The sequence below is a fragment of the Danio rerio genome, chromosome 9 (genome assembly GCF_049306965.1).
Source record: "Danio rerio strain Tuebingen ecotype United States chromosome 9, GRCz12tu, whole genome shotgun sequence".
In the NCBI taxonomy this organism is placed as follows: Eukaryota; Metazoa; Chordata; class Actinopteri; order Cypriniformes; family Danionidae; genus Danio; species Danio rerio.
In genome coordinates this window covers 700,001-722,907 of record NC_133184.1, presented here as the reverse complement: position 1 = coordinate 722,907, position 22,907 = coordinate 700,001, and the positions used below count along the sequence as shown (strand labels likewise).

At 37.2% G+C, this 22,907-nt stretch overlaps 1 protein-coding gene across 6 annotated transcripts in view; it reads left to right on the top strand.

The window, feature by feature from the left end:
- The window catches only part of usp37 (ubiquitin specific peptidase 37), a 32,431-nt gene that overhangs the window by 4,666 nt on the left and 4,858 nt on the right, over positions 1-22,907 (top strand). For 5 of the 6 annotated variants that reach the window (XR_012385026.1, XM_073912252.1, XM_073912255.1 and 2 more), the window contains 19 exons: positions 1,244-1,409; positions 2,982-3,076; positions 4,149-4,264; positions 5,613-5,690; positions 7,825-7,913; positions 7,996-8,089; positions 8,626-8,781; positions 9,496-9,627; positions 10,421-10,544; positions 13,151-13,356; positions 14,783-14,900; positions 15,533-15,612; positions 17,063-17,227; positions 17,550-17,597; positions 18,090-18,207; positions 20,105-20,330; positions 20,561-20,721; positions 21,748-21,808; positions 22,200-22,315. Coding sequence is in view for 5 of the 6 variants with exons in the window: in XM_073912252.1 (XP_073768353.1) it covers positions 1,244-1,409; positions 2,982-3,076; positions 4,149-4,264; positions 5,613-5,690; positions 7,825-7,913; positions 7,996-8,089; positions 8,626-8,781; positions 9,496-9,627; positions 10,421-10,544; positions 13,151-13,356; positions 14,783-14,900; positions 15,533-15,612; positions 17,063-17,227; positions 17,550-17,597; positions 18,090-18,207; positions 20,105-20,330; positions 20,561-20,721; positions 21,748-21,808; positions 22,200-22,315 (2,349 nt within the window). In the remaining variant the exon portion in view is untranslated. 6 annotated transcript variants of the gene reach the window in all.

Here is a 22,907-nt window from a genome sequence, read left to right as displayed (position 1 = left end):
TGTCTGTTTGAAATAACAAATGTCTTGAGCTGATTATATTGTGCGCGTGATTATTGAAGTGCGTCTGACACCCGAGGCTCAGAAAAACAAAGAGAAGCCAGAAAAACAAAGGAGCAAATGATTCGCAAATAAAGCAAGTAAACAATTGTGCACACATCTATTTACGAGCGAATAGCGTGATTTATCGGCACAATCCGCGTCTGGCGTGAACACAGCATGAGGCTCTGTATGTGTTCATATGTTTTATTTTTTTATTGTATATAGTGGCGGACGGACGATGTAACGTTACAGTAGGCTATTTCACATTATCATTGATTTGTAGCTATAATCAAATTCTGTTCATATAAAGGTTAGTAATTAACATTTATACACAAAGCATTTGTTTAGTATGTAGTGCCTCTCGTAAGATATGACAACTTTGAGTGAGAATGACGTCGACCAAAAGAGTACCAGTGGTGCCATTTAGAAGTGGAGACACAAACCTGTTAAAGGTGACCCGTATTGTACCTTTCAGTGGAAAATGAGACATAAGTTACCTTTCAAGAATATCTCATTTCAAAATTCATTCATGGGTGATAAAATAATGTGATGTCATTTGGGAGTACAAAGCCGCCATCTACTGAAAACCGATTTTAAGTAAAGGTGGCAGGGTGACTGAAATCAACGCTTCCCTATTCCAGTCTCCATCACCATAATTGTAAAATAGGCTTATCCAACCAATGCCCAAACACAACTGCTACCTTAACTATTAATAAGCAGATAATTATTAGTTTGGCTAAAAAAAATCATAGAGTATTCGCTATTAACAAACCATTAACTATTAAAAAAATTATAATAATGACCAAAACAATCTGATGGTAAACCTTAAAAAAAGGTCCCCGTTTACGTTCTAAAATACTGTATATTGCTTGTCAAACACAATGCAAAATGTTAAAATGTGAATACAATATAAAAACACAAATCATAAATAATACTGATTATATCCACTGTTTTGAATTGGAAGCGTTCTCGAGGCAAGATTTTTAGGCAGACAAATTATTGAACTAAGTGTTTTTATTTAACTATTAACCTGTTTGGTTTATAGTAGACTGATTAACATGTTTACCTGCAGAGATTTGGTCATGTTGATCATTTAGAGATGATGAAGTTAGACTAGGGTTGATAAACAACTGTAAGGTCCTCTTTAGGAAACATTGGGCATCAAACGCTATAAAAGCTCATTCATATGTGTGTTTTATTGCAGCTGAGTCACAATGTGAAGAGTGTTTCGTGGTTTCAAACGCACGGGCCGAACCGCATGACACTGACTCTGAAAGACTCCTGCATCGTCATGATGGACAAGCTCAACATGCTGGTCGCCAAAAAGATGAAGGAATATCTAGAAAATGTGAAGCTTGGTAAACCTGCAGGTGACTTTCTTTCCTTTTTCAGCTGTCACTTTGGAACGGAAAAATTATATCTAATGTTATTGTGTACATTTTTACTTGTTTACATTTATTTTTTCGGTATATTTTCTTATAAATTTATCACTTAAAATATTTAAAGTTGATATTAATATTAATGTAAAGAAATTTAAAGTCCTAAAAAGGTATTAAAGTCTTAAATGCTATTTTGCAAGGTATTTAATGTGATATCATTTTTGATTCTGCCATGTATGGTTGTGTGCTAAAGTTTGCCTGAAATACATCTGTGAATATCAGGATGCTGTGTAGTTTATGAAGTCAATGAAATCCTGCTAGATTTGACATCATGCTGCTTTGTTTACTGCAGTAACCAAGGCGACACCATTATTTCTGCAGTTCTAAAGGTGCCAACCTGCTGAATTAGCTAGATTTAATACATTTGTATTCGTTATATGAATAATGGTTTAGTTTTGAATGAGTTTCTTACATTATATGTAGTTAATATACTGCAGGTTCTCGCCAGTGTTTCCAGTTGAAACCTAATGTGGTTATAAGGTCTTAAAATGTATGGAAAGAGACTTAAAAAAGGTCTTAAAAGTTATTGAGTTTAACTATGATTCCTGTATATACTCTATTATATACAATCAAGCCCTGAAATTATTCATACCCCTAGCAAATTCTGACCTAAAATTACGTTTATTCAACCAGCAAGTTTGTTTTTGATGGGAAATGACTCCCAAAAGATAATAAGATGATGTACAAGAGGCATCATTGTGAAAAATTATGCTTTTATTTACATTTGAACAGAAAGTGGCATGTCCAAAATTATTCACATCCTTCTCTATAATCAATAGAAAAGTTGTTATTGGCTATTACAGTGATCAAATGCTTCCCAGAAATTGCTGATCAGTTTTTTTGCTTGCCTCCACTTGTGTTTTTGCCTATTCATCTTTAGCAATGAGCTCAAACTCTCTCAGGATTTAATGTCTGATCTTTAGCTTGCTTCACAAATTCTCAATTGGGTTAATGTCAGGTCTCTGGCTGGGCCACTGCAAAATGTTAATGTTTCGCCAACTTGTTTCATACAAGGCTTGACTGACGCTTTAGCTATATTGATCTTGCCGCAAAACAGCCATGAGTTGCTGATGTTTCAATGAATAAACTCCAACTCCGCTGTCACTTCACTGCCATTCATTCATTTATGAATCATGATAGTTGAATCCTAAATATTCGCTTTTAGCCCAGATTTTTCATTTTGGGGCATTCTAATAACACGTGTTTTATACATGTATTAATTTGACGATTGATAAGCATAATAATAGTTTAAAGACATTGTTTGAGTGTTTGGTTTCGTCTGTTTCTTGTTTCACAAAGCAAAATATACTGAAGAATTCTGGTAAAAACAGCCATTGACTTCAATTGTGTGTTTTGTTCTTTAAATTTTTCCAACATTCTTCAAAATATATTAGAAAGCAATTCATAATTTTACAACCTCTTGAGTGAGAGTAAATGACGAGGACATTTTAGATTGTGTGAACTGTCCCTTCTTATTTGTTTTCGTCATTTCTGTTCTTTCAGTTTTCAAGACGAACCAGGGCAGTGCTAGTTTTGGGCTGGTTCTTGGAAATCGAACAGCACAGAACGACTCAGGCCTTTCTCCGTCAGATAAACAGGTAATGCAGCATCACGAGTGCTGTGAAAGGTCATCAGTGACAATATAAATATTAGGGATGCGTTTTTGGCTGATATGAGCTGATAAAGGCCTATGCTGCACTGCACTTTCCAGCAGTGTTTAGCATGATGGTTTCACTTTCCATCCAGCCGTAGTAACTGCAAGATCTGAAGGGGCTTTCACACCAGATGCAGAAATCACTGCGCTTTAAAACCCAATCATTTCTGCTGCACGAACCTAAACGCAAGGAGCTCACTATTGACTAGTTTGTACATGTCATGGTCGAAGTTCAAAATGGCTTTGGTTATTTAGCTAATTTACATGTATTTATTTATGCATGAAACACACTTGCACAAGCAAAGTCGGCGCAAACAATGGACAGGACATTTGTATGCAGTATACTTGTTCCTGCTCCCTGCAATGTTATTACTGTGCTGTCAATGCAAGGCTGCTAAAATGACCTTAATACAACATTCATTCATTCATTTTCTTGTCGGCTTAGTCCCTTTTATTAATCTGGGGTTGCCACAGCGGAATGAACCGCCAACTTATCCAGCAAGTTTTCACACAGCGGATGCCCTTCCAGCCGCAACCCATCTCTGGGAAACATCCACACACACATTCACACACACACTCACACACTACGGACAATTTAGCCTTCCCAATTCACCTGTACCGCATGTCTTTGGACTGTGGGGGAAACCGGAGCACCCAGAGGAAACCCACGCGAAGGCAGGGAGAACATGCAAACTCCACACAGAAACGTCAACTGAGCCGAGGTTCGAACCAGCGACCTTCTTGCTGTGAGGCAACAGCACTACCTACTGCGCCACTGCTTCGCCCCTTAATACAACATTATATCACAATAATATTACCATTATAATTATATCAACGGCATCGCTTGAGCACAATACGCAGTTGATTCAGTGGTTGCCTAGCAACCTAAAAAGCGCAATGCACTACTTTTGCTCTAGTCAACAAAACATTTTTATTGTGTGCATTCATGTGCATTAAATAGTTTCTAGATAAATATAGAAATGAATATGACCAGGCTGATCTTCTGTTTCTTGCAGAGTGCTCCCAGGCGTTCCAGTCTGGACAGCAGAGAGGACAGCACCCCCCGAAAGCCCCTGGGTAGCCCCAGCCGGGTCACGTCCACACCGGCCCGCGGCAGCCTCTCGGAGATCAGGTGAGCGCAGACACCCTGATGGCACATCAGCCGGCTGGTCACTGTTTCCCCTTCTAAATCTAAAGATAAAAAGGTTTTTCTTCAGAGAAGCTTTTAAAGATCTGCAGGTTTAAATATGCTCTTTAATGCTTATTTAGTTTATTGTGATTTTGCTATAAACTGTAAGGTGTCCTTGAGTGTGTTGAAAGGCGCCTGTAAAACAATAAAAGGCCTTATTATTATTATTATTATTATTTACTCGCCATCAGTTAGGACTGCAAAATATACATTTTTTTTTGCATCAATATTGCAGTAGTCACAACGCAGGATTTCCAATGTCAAGTTTTAGGATTATAGTAAACAATGAAAACAGGTTGGAACACATTCACAGTTTAACCATAATAAAGCGAAAGATAATAATTTGATATCATTCAAACCGTTTAAATATTAGTCATTTGCTTAAATGTTAAAATATGTCTGCGCTAATAGCCTAGTAGTTAGTGCGATCTTTTATCAACACATAGCATCCAGGTGCTCGCGGCGACCCGAGTTCGATTCCCGGCTCGAGGTCCTTTGCCAATCCTTCCCCTGTCTCTGCTCCCCACACTTTCCTGTCTGTCAATCTTTACTGTCCTATCAATAAAGGTGAAAACCCCTAAACAATAATTATTAAAAAAATGTTAATGTTTTTTAGGTATGTGACTAAAGTGTAAACAATTTAAATTATATCAAATTATACATTTTGTAGCTATAAGGCTAATTGTATTTCATTAATTATGCAATAACGACAACAGCAGTCAACATTTGAAATCAAAAATGTTTTTCAAAATTGTGCAGAATTGGTGTTAATTAGGTCTAGGACAACGTTGATAAAATATGTTGATCTTCTTCATGTGTTTACCACTGTATACGGGGTTATTTTACATTTGAATATTTAGTTTCTGTATCTCAGTACTGTTGGACTCTCCAGCAAACCTTAAAGCACTGTGTTTAATTTGCATTGTTGCTTAAAGCTTTTAATTTATGCTTGTAATGTTTATGTTTTATGTAGATGCACTCCATATCAGTGAAAATTGTATCAATTAAATATTTAAACTGTTTAAATCCTCTAGTGAAATTATATGCATAATTTTTTATGCCTATAATATTATGCAATATATATTATGCAATATATATTATGCAATATATATTACAGAAATACAAAATATTGCAATGGCAGTATTGTGCAGCCCTACCTTCAGTGTTCTCAGTTTAAATTTGTTTCTTCTGTTGATCACAAAACACAATCTTCAGAGTGGGAGAACTGTCCCTTTAACGTAAAGAGCTAATTGACTGCATTGAACTCAACTGTGAAATGTGTGTTGTGTAGGAGTGAGAAGAGGAAGAGGCTGATGAACTCTGACGGAGACCTGACGGAGGACTATCCCAAAGAGAACGACTCTTCCAGGTAAACTTACATGTAAACTTACATGTTTAATGTTTATTTTGCTAGCTCACATTGTTTTTTTTAAAGGGTCACGAAACACCAAAACACATGTGTTGAGCTGTTGACAGTGGTATATGTGTCCCACACTGCTAAAAACACTATTAGGACACCTATATTTCACTAAAAAGTGTAAATTGGTTGTTTTTGCGTTATTTCAAGCAAATTCGTACTTCCTGTTTGAAACGAATTTTTGAAGCTGCGTCACGGTCATGACATAATAGCGTGTATTCCAGCGTGCAGACTGGGCGTCTGTGCCATAGTGTGTCTTATTACGTCTTACAGTGTGCTGCATTAATGCATGAGTAAGGCTTGGTTCAAACCAATCAGCGCGCTCTATTCTGCAACTTCATTAATATTCATTAGTGTCACTGTTTACACCAGAGACGCCACGTTGTGTTGGCAAAACAAGCGTGGAGTGTTGCTTTTATAGTTTGCTGCCATTAAGTTTCGTTTTCATTTTCTCTCTGTGAGAGCTCAGACTCACGTGTGGATTAAGTGTACGCGACGCTCGACAACAATAACTCGCGTGTCTAAGGAGGATTATTGTTTACCTGAGAGCTGTTCTCATCTGCAAACGCTGAAATCCGGATTTGCTTGTAGTCCCCTCTTAATAAAGACGCGGCTCTAGTTGCTGGTGATTGTCCTGTCTCTACAGATTTGGTAAGTGAGCGACCAGTGCTCTTTGTTTATTCAGTTTGTTCGTATCGAATTAAGTTAACTATTGCACTGAGTGCAAACTTGTTAGCACCGCATTTTGTGACCGGAATAACACACGCGGCTTTCTGACGCTACCTGCCGTGTGCATCTAAGTTTCCGGGAATTGCGGAGCTTTTTTTTCTCTCATTCGCCGTGCGGTATCAAACATTGCATGAAAAATACACGCTTAGAGCAGATCCTGGAATCAAATATCTCGTTTGTCGCGAGGGGCATGAATGAATTCCCTGAATGAAAGAGCCAAACTGCAGTTAAAGTCCAACATTTAATAATCTGGCAAATAATTCAACTACAGATGTCCATGTAGGTTAAACACAATGACTGTAAAAATACACCATCACTTTCTCGTGTGAGTATTTTGACTGAAACTCGCGCGTGCCCAAATAGACACTCCCACACCATCCCACTTTAGTTCCTCCGACACTCCCCCCTAAACAGAGCTGGACACGCCCACTTTTCTGACTTTTTCTGAAGTAGAGGTGTGAAAACACCCTGCTGAAACGAGGGGGTTTCATGGCCCTTTAAGGTGAATAATTAAGCGGACTTTAATCTTACATGTAGAAGAATAACTTCAACGTTACTAAACACAGGACTGGAGCTTTTTCTCAATGAAAATTACTATAAAATCAATAATTCTTTTGGATGTGCTGCATTACATTATAAAATGTCTTTGCCATCACTTTTGTTCAGTGTTATAAAACAAGTCTGTACATTTAAAACTGCACAATACTGGGAAAATATGCAATGTTGTTGAGTATTGCACCAACGATATTTCTTGCGTTAAAACAACATTTCCGTGGAGTAAGGATAATTAAATAATTAAGGATAAATAATTTACATGCAAAGTCGAAGTATAAACAGCAGAAGTGAACGAATAGATTTTCCCTACCAGCAAATATTAATCGAAGCAAAATAAACTGATATTGAATATATAAGCAGACGCTTGCATGCTATAACATCATCACTGATGACTGAATCGCTGAGGAATATCCACAAGATAAATGTAAACATCGCAGAATTGTAGCTCAGACAGGGACATGAGGGTTTTAAATGACTGAAAACTGCAGACGATGGATCACAAGTGTCCACAATGTACAGGTTGTTATCATATCTCTGTTTTATTTTGCTGATGATCCAAATATTGGTAGCTTGAAACAGATGGAAATATGAGTGGATTGTGCAGCGTTTCTATGAAGACGCTTAATGTAGCCGCCATTACGGCTCATTGTTTTTGTCCGCCAGGCCTCCACAAGGTTTACGTGATTGAAAACAATCAATTATTTACTGTATTTTGCCATCACATTGTCATAAAAGCTGCTAGACTTTTAAACAGTACTTGCTTAACAAGAAACCTGATTTGTCTGCTTTTGCATGTGTTCAGCAACAATAAGGCCATCACAGACTCCTCCAGAAAGTTCCTGCTTAGCTGCAAAGACAAGCTCAAGCAGTCAGAGGAGAACAGAGCCTCTGGTTGGTATTTAACTCTCATTTATCTTCTGAAACCGCTTCTCCCCTTGGCTTTATTATATGACTTTGGGTTTTTTCCCCTCAGCTCCACACACTCCTGCTCCTCTCCAGCCCACGTCTTTCTACGGTAGCCGAACAGGAGCTAAAGACTACACGCAAACGCATTCATTTCTGGACAGGTAAACAATCGGACTTAGTGTTAAAGGCCACTTTTTTTCCAATTTAATGCGCTACTTTTGCTTTTTTCTTAACTAACCTGCTTGAAAATGTTGCAGAAAAAGATTTTTAGTCGCTGTCAGGATACAACATTTACATTTTTACACAAATTATTTTTCTTTTTTGTACTTTATTTAAGTGTCAGTTGTGTATTTATGTTCATCTATATCACAGGTGTCAAACTCGGTTCCAAAAGGGCCGCAGCTCTGCACAGTTTAGTTCCAACCCTAATTAAACACACCTGATTAAACTAATTGAGTCCTTCAGGCTTGTTTGAAACCTACAGGTAAGTGTGTTGGAGCAGGGTTGGAACTAAACTGTGCAGGGCTTAGGCCCTCCAGGAATTGAGTTTGACACCCCTGCTCTATATTGATGTTGTCATTTAAAAAGTCTGAAGTTGCTGATGTGGATGTTCTCTCTCTCATGTGCCGAATACATCTAATAGTGCATGATTTGACTGTTATTAATGCTGGGAGATCTGCTCTTGTGTGTCCTCCAGGCCCAGCAGTACAGGTTCATGTCCATCAGCCAAAAGAAGCCTAGTTTTGCCCAATCACTCCACGCCCTTTAAAAAGGTTCGTCCCACGCTGGATTACGGAGGTTGGAACAAACCCAGACCCTCAGTGCTGGCCCAGCCTCAGCCTCCACTGCAAGGGTGAGCTGCTTCTGGACATATGCTAGCAGAGAAATGGGTGCTTACAGCTTTAACAGTCAAATATTAATACTGTAATTGATCAAACTGAGCTGATTGTCATTATGTTACATGTTTGAGCATACAGTGGAAATAAATGTCTCAATATACATTGTTTTTTGCAAGTAACACCTGTTTAAAATGAGCAATACTTTGTCTAATTTCCATTTAAAATTGTGGATATACTTTATATAGACTTGTTACTTGAATTATCCCAAATATTTGTTGAAATTCAGTTAATTCTGCAGGTGTATCCAGAGATTCACTCTTATCTGTCAGTGTTGTCAAACATATATTTAAATTTCCTCATAAAACCAGTATAATATTTATTGTAGTTATTCAATATGACAATAGATTAAAATAAGTTTTAACTAGTTATTTTATTATTAATAATTATTATTATTTTAGAGGGATAATTGTTGGCTGTCTTAATTCCACCACTAATGCATCAATGTTGTTTGTAATTATTATTTTTATTCTTTCATTCCCTTTTATCAAACTTGATCTGTATTTTTTTGCCATGACATAGCCAGAGGAGCTGAAATGGCAATAAACTCTTAAATTCTCATCATCTTTTACTATTTTAAATAATGAATTCAATCTGTACTGTTTAAAAAGTAGTATTTTGTTGCAGTGTTATTGACTGGGATCCACCTCTGTTATCTGCTTGATTATTAGATTCTCCAATCTTGGGAACACGTGCTACATGAACGCCATCCTCCAGTCTCTCTTCAGCCTTCCCTCCTTTTCCAATGACCTGTTAAAGCAGGGCATCCCGTGGAAGAGGGTTCCCATTAACGCCCTTCTCAGGTACACACGCGTTATATTTTATTTCTAAAGTTGTAGCTTGTTTAAACAAGTCGACCTCAACATTAAACAGTTTATTTCTTGGCCTGTTGCGATTAGACAGTAATTAAAGTGTCTTTGTCTAGCACTTTTCACTAATTATGGTTTCAAAGCAGCTTTATTAAATGTGCACGTTTTTGGATTACAATCAAAATCAGACAACTTAGGGTAATTAGTTTAGTAGTTAGTTTTAATAACTAATAACTTAACCAATTACTAATAACTTGGCAGTTAAAGTTATTATATAAACATATTTTTTATGTTTGTGTGTTGTGCAGCACACTCGCGCATCATACCTTTAAGTGCTGCATTGTGTGTATGCTTTACTAAACAGATAGGTCTAAATCTAGTTTTGAACTGAGAAAGTGTGTCTGATCCTTACACATTACCAGGAGGGCTATTCCAGAGTCTAGGAACCATATATGAAAACACTAGACCTCCTTTAGTGGACTTTGCTATTCTGGGTACTACCAGAAACTAGATGAGTTTAGAGATCTTAAAGAGCGGGTTGGATTGTTGCGAGACAGAAGGTTGGTTAGATAAACAGGAGCTAGTATATTTGTCTTTATAGGTAAGAAGCAATATTTGATATTCAGTGACCATATATTTGCATAATCAATAAAGATATGTTGAATATAGCGACATGAAAAAAAAGCTCTATGATTTGTGATGGTGAGAAATATATAGCAACAGATCTTTTAAATTGGTTTGTTAGCTAACAGTCCTGTTTGTGTGTTGTTTTTGTTTCCACATAAAGGCGATTCGCTCATCTGCTGGCAAAGAAAGACATTTCCCCTCCAGAGGTCAAGAAAGATCTTCTGCGGCGAGTGAAGAACGCCATTTCTTCAACAGCGGAGCGATTCTCTGGATACATGCAGAACGTAAGTATTTATTTCATACCCGTGCTATTCACATAATAGAGAACGGCAGTAATAAAGGCAGTGCTGTGGGTTAAATGTCTATAAAGTCCCTTTGGATTAGTGTCCGTTTATTGTGTCAATGTAATTTTAGTGCAGATGCATCTTTACTTCTGTTTACAACTAAATAACACCTTGAACTTTTAGTTTTTTGTCTATAAAATTAATTTATTAGAGCCACAAATAATTATTGTATACAACTGTATAGGCTTGGGCAGTATTCAAATTTTGATACCATCAAACCCCCTCCCTATTTTACCTCTGTATTCGGTATTACCATGCTAAATAAAAAAAAATTATAATGTAAGGCGCAGACAGCGTCACCAAACCATTCATAAACTGAATACCTTATATCCACACAGCATCACGCTCTCTCTCATTCACACACACCTTAACAGCATCCACGTGGATATTGTTAGACCGCGCACCCGGTCCAGTTCAAATTACACCAGAGTTACTGACCGCTCCTGCGCTTTATGCGGAAATTTGCAAACCTCTAGTTTGTATTTACCACATCTCCATTCTCGTTTGGTCAAAACCCGAAATACTGCCAAACAGTAGAGGTTGTGTTCTTTTTCGAGACCAGGGGCCTCATGTACGAAGACTTGCGTGGAAATCTTACTAAAACATTGCGTACGCACAAAGCTGTAAATGTGCGTGCGCAGAAAAAAATTCAGATGTATGAAACACTGCGTACGCCGAATCTCACGCATATTCTTTTGTACATCTGAATGAACGTGAAACTGAGCGCAACATGCACGAGCACAAAACCCCTCCCTGCCTCCTCCCCCGTATGAATATGCTAATGACTATGCTAATGTCAAAACCCAACGAAAAAGCAATGGCAAAAGCAAGCAAAAAGAGAAACTTTGAACAGAATGTGAAATGGAGGTGCTGCTTTCGGAGGTAGACCGGAGAAAAGCGGTGTTATTTGCAAGTTTGTTCGGCGGAATTAACAACAAAAGAAAAAAAATAGAGTGGGAGAGTTTAGCTGATACGGTTAACACAGTTGGGTCTGAACATCGCACTGAGTGCATTTAAAAAAGAAATAGTGTGGTTTATATCTGTAAAATGTTGCAGTACCCTTCGCAGTCTCAGTGGCGCACCTCATAAGAAGCATATGATCATGTACTGACACGTTCGAGCATAAACTCGGCTCGAATCCAGCGTCTGATGAATTCATTCTTCTTTTTTTTCCCCGCTACATATCAGATTTTGCCCACTATTTATCACGAGAAAGACAAGTAGGAATCATTAATAAGTTTGTGCATCATATTTTATTTGCACATTTATTGAATGGAAATGTTTCTGATTCACTCATGCAAATTTATCTTCACATAGTGTCTTTATAGCAATGTGCGTGCAGTAGATCGCTCAGATTACATTGGGAAAACAGGCGACCGCTGCAAATTGTGCTTTAATGTTTAGCTGGTCAACTGTATGGTATGGAAATCTTACATACCTACTATATGAACCCGTCTCATACAGACGCCATTGCAAGGATCAGACACTTTGTAGAGAGGAATTTAACACAACTGCCTCTAGGAGTCGCCAATGGAAATAAAACAGACACGCACAAAAAATGTGCGTACGCCTGCCAGAAAGCTGCCGTGAACCTGCGCAAATTCCCACGTTCAGTTCATTGTTAGTAAATCCAAACGTGAGCGATTCTGAGCGTGAAACCTGGCGTACGCAAAGTTTTTGTGCGTACGCAGCGTTGATACATGAGGCCCCAGGTCACTTGGTGTGCGACTCGCCATCTTACCTCACCTATCTCTCCTCCACACTGTCCCGTGATGACAATCACGCATACGCATTTGTAGACATTAAATAAATAATATTTAATACTTGTCTTCTATTTAAGTGCATTGTTTTTTATGACGGTATAACGGTAATGATACTGACACCGTTGCTATTTTTAGATCCCGCGGTATACCATATTACCGTATTACCCCCCAAGCCTACAACTGTGTTTGTTATTGTAACAAATTATATCCATGTTTTTGGTTAGAAATGAAAGACTAGTGTTGCTTTTACAATTGACATTGAAGTTTTCTGCCAAATGCAATGTTGCTTTCACAGTTGTCATCTATTTTAATCATCTGCCTAATGCAAATATGTAGTGCAGATGCATCTTTACTAGAGGCCTGTTTACACACAATTTAGTAATGAATTTTTAACAGGAGTTCAAGTGAATCGTTTAAGACGTCTGACTTATTTAGAGACAAAGCAAATCACTGTATTTAGATTAGCCATTGAAGCAGTGACTCCATAGATTTAGCTAAAGCAGGGGTGTCCACACTCGGTCCTGGAGAGTTTGGCTCCAACCCTAATCAAACACACCTGAACCAGCTAATCAAGCTCTTACTGGGTATACTAGGAACTTCCAGGCAGGTGAGTTGGAGCTAAACTCAGCAGGACACCAGCCCTCCAGGACCGACTTTGGACACCCCTGAGCTACCCTGATTCATTCAGGAATGAGACACTGCAGTGTTGGATTTACAGTTAACTTGCTTATATTTTTCAGTCCTTGACACGCAGATACATACCCGGCTCTGTTTTTTGCGCAGGATGCTCATGAGTTTCTGAGTCAGTGTCTGGACCAGCTGAAGGAGGATGTGGAGAAGATCAACAAGAGCTGGAAGAACGAGCCGTCTGCATGGGACGAGCCTCAGAGCACGCGGTTAGCAGACGAGGTGGACACGTCACGCATCTACACCTGTCCTGTCACTGTCAACATGGAGTTTGAGGTGCAGCACACCATCACCTGCAAAAGGTCAGTTTGCTCTGCTCAATCAGATAATTAATTAGCTTTGAAGCTAGGACGGGTTAATATTACATGTATGATGATAATGAGACTCATATCATGGTGAAGCACCATTTCAATCTATTCCAACAATTAATAGTTTATACATCACAAACAAGATTTCCTTCCCCTTTCAATAAATGTGCTTGTAATAAAAAGAAAACTTAATAAATGAGTAAATAATTTAGATATAAACTTTATACAAGTTTTGGATGGGGTTGAAAATTTCCTCAGTTATGTTATACCATATTATTTGTACTCCGAAATTGTATTTGTCTTTGTTGAAAGCTATTCCTGGTGGTTTGGTTCAGCTGATCAAAGGGGAGTTGGGTTATTCTTCTGTGATACCAAGATTGGGCAATCTTATCATCTCTGGTATTAATTTTACTGGGCAGAGCTGTAATAATAAGACTTTAAGAATGTTCGTAAACACAGCTTTTCCCTTCTAAAGTTGAGAAAAGACCCCTTGTTTTAGATTTTCCTGAAGACAAGGTGGTTTGAATTCGAACAAGATTTCTCTCTTTTTCACTTCTACCAAAGGCAAAAGAAGTTCAGTTTAAAATTATTAACGATATTTATCCTTGCAATGAGTTCCTCAAACATAGATCTAATATGGATTGTAACTTTGTACCTTTTGTGAAGCAGACATAGTCATTGGAACATATTTATTAATGCAAATTTTCAAAAAAGGTTATGGAATGATGTTTCTCTTTAGTTAAGATTAAAATATGTAATACCTGATTTTGATTTTAAAACTATAAAATATTTATCTTTTTGTCAGAATTCTGATCTGGAATTTTTGTTTAACAATATTGTGACGATGGACAATTATTTCATTCATAAATGCAGATTTTTTTTATTTACCCCCCCCCATCCCCCCCCCCCACTTTTTTTGCTTTTCCAAAAAGATTTAATAGTATTCTTCAATTCTTTAAAGCTTATGAGACACAAAAAAGCCCTTAAACTTTGTTGGAAAAAAAAACGTTTTTTGATGATTAACCCCCTTCTATTGTATTATATTGCATTGTATTTTGCTATTTATTAAGTTTTATTTTAATCTATTGTTATTTTCTTTTGTGGATTCTGCTATTTGGGCTTTCTAGTTGATTAAGATGTTTCTATGATTGATTATTTGTTTTTTTCCTGTATGTTCATATAAAGATTTAATAAATAAAACAATTTAGATATAAACTAATAATTGATTAAATTGCTGTAAATGGTAATATACTGACATGTTTCCTTATCGGGATATGAGATGACCTCTATAGTGATGGTTTTGTCGTATCGCCCAGCCCGACTGCTGTAATGTATGTATCGTTAGGAGGCAAAAGATGAACAGAAAGCAGCAGACAAACATGTCTAATGAGAGTAATCTGTGATATTGTGTAATGAACAGCTGTGGAGAGGTGGTGCTGAAGCGGGAACAGTTCAATGATCTGTCCATCGACCTGCCACGCAGGAGGAAAACCCTCCCCATGAGGTCTATACAGGACTCTCTGGACCTCTTCTTCAGGGTAAGAACAGCTGTGAGAGTGGAGAATACAACAACTCGCGATCTAGAAAATGATGGACAGTAAAGAGAAGCAGACTGAGTTAATCTTTTTCAGAAACAAAATGTGTAATAATTTACACAAAGCAAATGACAGCGGCTTTGTTTATTAAATTAATTCTGTTATATGTCAAATAAAAGCTAATGTTGTTTATAGAAATACTGAAGGGCGAAAAACAGCTTTGAAGATTATATTGGATTTTTTTTTCTTAACTTTTGTCTACTAATATTGAACAGTTTAATGTTAAATATATCTTATCCAACAGTAAAACTAATATAATGTAGAAAAGTAGCTGCTCTTGTTTTGTACTCTGTGAAATTGACCAGTAGTATCAGAATTGAACAGAAGGTGGAGCTGTTTTTTTGTTTATCAATATCAGTGTTGCCACAAATTTAAGTGGATTGAACATAAAACTGTTAAGTTGTCCTAAAAAAACATCAAGAATTTTTAATTCAGCTAATTTTAAATAATTGAGCCTATTTCACAAGGGATATTGGTGCTTCCTTACTTGTATTAATATTCAAAGATTGAAGCTGCATGTTTGTTTGTTTTGTAGCGGCTCTTCATTTGTCTTTGTGTTGACTTTGTGTTTGCAGATGGAGGAAATCGAGTATTCCTGTGAAAAGTGCAGCGGAAAAGCGGCGACTGTTTCTCACAAATTTAGCAGACTTCCCAGGTTAGCATTAACAGTCAAATTCACCCTCCTGTGAAATGTATTACAGTATAGTACAGTTTACTGTACTATACTGTAACGCTCAGCTGAAACGAGACATAAAGGTGTAAATAAGGATTTTCCATGTAGTTAAAAATAAAGAGTCTGTTCAAACAGCCACAAAACACCAGCTAACATCCACCTACTGACCAAGCACATGATCATTATTGGATGTGTTGTGAAAGTGTACCAAATCAGGGTATTCATGCATACACAAGTCGTATTTAACTGCACGAACTCACTTGGATTGCGATTTAAAACGATATCAATATCAACTACATCAATTTCAACTTTATGAACTGTATTAATTTCAACTACATCAATTGCAACTATTTTTAATATCAATTTCCACTATATCAATTTTAACTATACCATTCACCCTCCTGTGAAATAATATATAATTTATATTTCCTGAATGATGTTTTTATGTCATCATACATAATTTGTTTTCCATTTATAAACGCACCTCAACAAACCTTTGATTCACTGCTTATTATTAATCTTGACTGTAACAATGATGTACATATTAAAATAATAAAAATATGATATTTATAATTAACCAAATTAGGTTTAACAGATTTTTGTTTAACTTTTTAAACACACTAGTTTTAATAACGGATTTATTTTCTCTTTGTCATGATGACAGCACATAATATAAGACTAGATATTCTTCAAGACACTAGTGTTCAGCTTAAAGTGACATGTAAAGGCTTCACTAGGGTAATTAGGGTAAAGTTAGGGTAATTAGGCAAGTCATTGTATAACAGTGGTTTATTCTGGAGACAATCCAACACTAATATTAGGGGCTAATGATATTGACTACAGCAAATCATTTATTTTATTATCATTTACCACACTGAACTGAACTAAAACACTGAAATACTGAACTACACTGTTTTACTATGATCTTTTATGTGAAGCTGCTTTGACACAATTTACATTGTAAAAGCACTATAGAAATAAAGGTGGAGTGAATTGAATTATTCCAGCCAAACTAAGAAATAATGGCATATAAAGGCAAATGCTGTGAAAAATGTCTTTGCTCTATTGAACAGCACTTGGGAAGTGTTTGAAAATGAATTCTAATTTCACAGCCGGGATAATAATGTTCTCACCGTATACTTAAGTTTGACCTGCGTGGAGTTGGCACCCCATAAAAACAAATAATCCCCAAAATTGTCATTCAGTTATGCTTGGTGTCTGAGATATTAAACTTTTTTTTAATTTTTTTTATTTAATATTAGTAGGTTTATATGTGCCGTTAAAGCAAACGCTGTACCTATTTTCTTTGTTTAGATATAACCAAAATATTTCGGAAACTGTGATGTCACAATTGCCCAGATCACACAATGGAGTTTTGTGTGTGTAGTTTTCTCCACTCTTTCTAAATGAGTGTTGTGTCTCTTCTCTGCAGGGTGTTGATTCTGCACCTCAAACGCTACAGCTACAACACTCAGCTCTCCTTAAACAGCAAACTGGGTCAACAAGTGCTGATCCCCAAATATCTGACGCTGCTGTCCCACTGCACAGACGCCACCCGCAGCCCGCTCAGCCTGGGCTGGAGTGCACAGAACGCCCTGTAAGACTCGCACACATATATTTTGTTCACTTCATGCATTGTTAACACTGTTAATCCAAGTACAGTCTGAGTTTTAAGCAGAAATAAAGCGTGAAACCTTTTCCCCTTAGCTCAAACACACTCACTGGCAGAGCTGTGCTAGCAAAATGCATTTGGCAGTTTTTTTTAAAGGGAGGGGCTAGTCAATGCCCCGCCCTCTTCATGTTTCAAAACGTCCAATAAAAAAAATGCGCATTTCTAAGCTCTTCTTGGAACCTTTAAACACAAACACATTTGCACTCGCTGATAGTTAATACAGCGCTAACACTGAGCTTCATTGCAGGTCTCGGACACTGAAGATCTCGCAGTCCGTCAACTCTTCGACACTGAGGTGAGCTGATTTTGGAGCATATTCACTCTGAAGTCTACTTCGCTTTTACTTTGTTTGTTAAGAAAAGCATTTAATAGTTGATGATATTTAATCTATTGATAACACAAAGAACTATGAGGGGGAAAATGTAAATAAAGTAAGGAATTAGTAATCAGAATCATTGAACTGTTCAATTAATTGAGGTTTTCAATGTAAAGTCTTAATGGGGCAGGACTAGTTTTCCAAATGAAGAGTTTGAGTTCTCAGCTCGTCTGCAAAAGAAAAGCTTTTCTTCAGTTTTTTGTTATTTTTAGATTGTCTTTTTTTAAGAATCAAGCCATGATTAAGTTTTTCCTTAAAAGCAAAATAAGCCAACGGGGTGAGCAGAATCATTTAGTTTTTCCTTTTGACATTACTTTGCTTACCCCACTGGCAGATAATTGTATACTTGTAAAATCCAAAGTGTACTTTTTTTTGGTTATTCAGTCGTGATGTTAATGTTGGTGTTTTCAGGAAAGCGTCCCAGAGGCCGGAGAGTTCAGGCAGTGTGCTGTGTGACTCTGACAGCGATGAGGAGCTGGTCAGAAAAGTCGCCCGCAAACATCATCCAGACGACGACAGGGCAGACGAGGTGAGGAGAGACCTAATATAATTAAGATGGTCACACTTTACAATAAGGTTGTATTAATTAATGTTAGTATAGCCCATATTGAGGGATGTAAACAATAACAATAGTCCTAACCAGTGCTTGACATGAACTTTTTTTGATCACCAGTCACTGTGGCTAGTAGATTTCCAACATAACTAGCCACTCGCCATTTTCACTAGCCACACTTTTCTTGTCGGGGAAATATATTTTGCTTAAATTTGACTTTGCAAAAATCACTTGATTTAGATTTTGTGTTATGTCCACATGCCTTCTCATTCGTTTCACTTGTGTGTGTTGTGTATTAGCTTGCTCAGTGTGCATGAGCAAATGGACTGTCACAATGCAGTCAGTTTTTGATTCACATTTTTCAGGGCTCAAAATTAAGGATTTGCCAAATTTATCTCTGACCACACCAAATAAGCATTTCTTAGCCACAATTTTATTTTATTTTTTCACAATTTTAGGTGCACTTTTTAATTCATCAACTTTTCTTTTAAAAAATCATTAGGACTCTGTCCAGTCTATTTCAAAGGGAACCAATCGCACCCGTTGCACTTCCTCTAGGCACAGTTGCTTTGCGCAAGTAAACGGGAGCGTGCACGCTTTTTAACAGTCGCGCGCATAACATCAGCTGTTAGCGTATTCACCATTCTTTTGCTCGCCCGAACAGTTATTTTTGTCAGTCTCAATTCTAATATCACATTTGCACAAATATTGGGCTATGCTTATTGTCGAACCCTGCTTTTAAGAAAAACTACAATTTTAAAATGACTTCCAACCAGTCAAGGTGGCTAGTGGAGGTGTCTGTCTTACCCGCCAGAGCAGAAATCTACCCGCATTAGGCGTGTGTTAATGCAAAGCCCTGGTCCTAATGTATTTCCTGTATTGCATTTTTAATTTTCATTGCTTCCAAGAATCCAAAAAGGTCCAGATGTTGCTAAATAATATTATGACAGCCGTTTTAATCTTATGATATATAATTAAATTGCCTCTTGTTACAGTTACAGAATGTGCATTAATGTAATCAAGCATGACTTTGGATTTTAATGATGCATTGCTTAATGATGAACTGATTAAAAAAAATGCTATGAAAGTATTGTTCTTTTTTAGTTCATGTTATCAAATACATCAACTAATAAAACCTTATTGTAAAGTGTGACCAATTTGGCTAATTATAGATCTTCAGAACTGTTTAAAATAAGGGATAGTTTACCCCCTCAAAAATCCTGACATTTACAAACTCTGATTATTCTTTCTTCGGTTGAACACAAGTTCCGGTAACCGGTAAGCAATGACTTCGATGATAGGAAAAGACAATTACTATGGAAGTCAATGGGTTGCCCATTTCCAGCATTCTTCAAAATATCTTCCTTTGTGTTTTTTTTTTTTTTTTTTTTTTTCTTGAGAAATTAAAATAAAAAAATTTGACGTTAGTTTTAAGGATATCTATGAGGTAGTGTGCATTAAAACAATGACAAAATTCACATTTAGAAGATATAAACCTGATATAAACAACTAAATCTTGCAGTTTATCGCAGCTTGCTCCGTCTAAATTAATCAAAATATTTTCGGTCGTCGTCTCATTCTTTAGTCTCTCATTAGATCTTCTGACCAATCAAATGCTCTTTAGTCTCTGACATGCCCCGCCCCCTTCTCTTTGGCTTTTCATTGGATGCGCTTAAGGTCAACCACTCTCACTGCTAAAACAAATGTATTTTTAAGGGGGAGGAGTTACTCAATGCCCCGCCCTCCATGTTTTCGTTAAGATTCAGTAAAACTGCTCATTTCAAAGCACTTCACAGGAGCTTCAACTATATAACTAAAATGCACAACTGTACATGTATTTAGATGAGCTGTATTATCTGAAATCTCTCTCCAGCATCATTATCATCATCCTCATGCAGCAGTGGAGCAGTCGGAGTTTAATGGTATTAATGATGAGGAGATGCTGGCGGCTGTGCTGGAGATGAGCCGCCATGACTCCAGTCTCTGCGCAGGCCCAGATGAAGAGCCCAGCAGCAGCCCAGACACCGGCTTCGGGGACGCAGACGCACACGACCTGACGCAACATCTGGAGCTGCTGGATGCAGAGAAACAGCCCACAGGTACTGATGATGATGATGATGATGATGATCCTGCGCTACACTCACAATCAGACTAATTATTAAACACTTTTCCCTGGGCTTTTGATTGCTTCACATCTGTTAGTTTTGATTGATTATGTTTTCTATTTATTGGAAATGGATCTTGGACAGCCATGACGCATCAAAACACATTAAATTAAGCCTGTAATGCGTTAGACTAGCAATTATTTTTATTTTGTGTGTTCATGCAGATGCACTGGAGTCTCTGGATCTCACCATGGATGAGAATAAGGAGAACCAGACGCCGGACGGGCTGCAGGGCGAGCTGGACTGGGTGCAGCAGTACAGTCTGGAGCAGGAGCGCGAGGAGCAGGAGCTGCAGCAGGCGCTCGCTCAGAGTCTGCAGGAGCAGGTCAGTCACACACACTGCACACTACAGCACAAAACACTCGCACATAAAAACTATCCTGGGCTTTCCCAGCTCTATAATGGCTATAGCAGTTAAAAAAAAGAGCATCCATTCATTATAAAAAATGCCTCTTTTTGTGAGTCCATGCATTTATATAAGAAAAATAAATACATTTAAAAATATATTAGAATAGACTAAAATGCATATCTGATGTCCCTAGAGTTTTGAGCTCAAAATAATAACTCTAATAATAATAGCAAAATAATAATAGCTCTCTAAAACTGAACCTTTCAGGCTTTGATCCTGATTGTGGTGTTTTGGTGACTGTAGCTTTAAATGCAAATGAGATTGTGCTCTTTTCAGAAGAGGGCGGAGCTACAAACGCCTGTGTGTCAGCATAGTGGCAGATTCAAAAGCAAGACTAATGTCTTATGCTAATGAGGGAGAGATGGGCACTAGTGGGCGGGGCTTTCCCCCTCTGATGACATCATACAAAGGGAGAATGTCAATCAAAGTGTTTCTGCAGACTCACGTTAGGCTTCTTTGGAATAACATTATTTTTTATTTATCGTCTCCATTTAATATTTAAATTTGTGCATAAAAGATATATTTCTGTATTTTTCTAGCAATGATCATGCTCTCGATCGTATTGTTAATTTTATTTGTGTTACACTGTCAATTCAATAGATTTAATACTTGAAATTTTGCTCAATATTAACTCTTTTAAGCTTATTATTAATAATAAGACTAATAAGTTTCTTAAGGCTTATGATAATCTTTTTTCCTAATGATTGAGGCTTAAAGTTTTTGTTATTTTGTGTGGTTTTTATTTATTTATTTATTTATTTTTGTTACTGTATTTTTTTCTTCAATGGAGTTATTATTCTTGTATTTAAAAAAAAAATGTTTCTGCAGACAGATTTTATCAAGTCTGATTAGAACAAATGCAATTAAAAAAAATATATTATTATTTTTTTTAATATTAATATTTTTCTTGCATTAATGCATGAGTTTCAATTGTTTGCGCAGGAGGCGAGAGAGATGAGAGAAGATGATGATCTGAAGAGGGCAACTGAACTCAGCCTGCAAGGTCAGTGAGAGAATATAATCAGTTAAATAGACTTTAGCATTCATTTAGTAGTTCAAGTGTAAAATTAGATGAAAAGCAGTGTAAACACAAGTGCTGTCAGTAGCAGTAGGATAGTGCTAGACTATTGAGAATACTGGGGTAAAATATATTTCCATATTTAAAGACATGCTGCAGATTAATGCAATGCTTCTTGTCCAGTCTGAGACCCACTTTATATCATGTCTCAAACAGCCAGTGAAGATAACTGATTTTAAAGAAACCAGATCTTAAACGTTTTGAGTTTATACTAGCATGAACGAGCAGAAAACTTCAGCTGGCTGACTGAAAATCAGACATCCCTGTATGAAGAGTTTGTTTGTGTATGAGTGAGCATGTGTTTGTGTTGTTGTAGAGTTTAATAACTCTCTGCCGGAGCTGCTGTGCTCTGATGAGGACTCCGGGAATGAGGACGGTCTGGATATGGAGTACAGCGAGGCGGAGGCCGAAGAGCTTAAGAAGAACGCAGAGGTGAGACTCAGATGCTGTTATTTAACTGCAGTACTTTATTAATACGCATATGTTTCATTATGATTAAACATGTTATAATGTATTTATTAATAATTCAGTATATCATGATGATGAACATGGGCAATATTGATATGATGGGCAAATAATTAGAGTTGAAACTTTCTGAATGTTTTGTTTATACTATTCGGATTGTGTTTGCAGAGGTGTTCATAACCGCACCAAATGTTTAGGCTGTTTATAAGATGAACATTTCAACATTAATCTGGCCTACTACATGCTGAAATAAATAGCGTTTGTAGGATAAACTGAAGATTATACTGCTTTAAACTTGGTCACAAATGGCTCTTCCAAACAGATCATGACCCTAAGCATACTGCCAAATCGGTTCAAATGTGCTTTAAGGTAACAGAGTGAATGTTTAGGAGTGGCCATCACAAAGCCCTGACCTCAATCCTATAGAAAATGTGTGGGCAGAGCTGAAAAAGCTTGTGGCTACAAATCTGACTCTGTTACACCAATTCTGTCAGGAGGAATGGGCCAAAATTGGCGACAAACATTAAAAATGCCACTGAATAATTCTTTGTTTTGAATC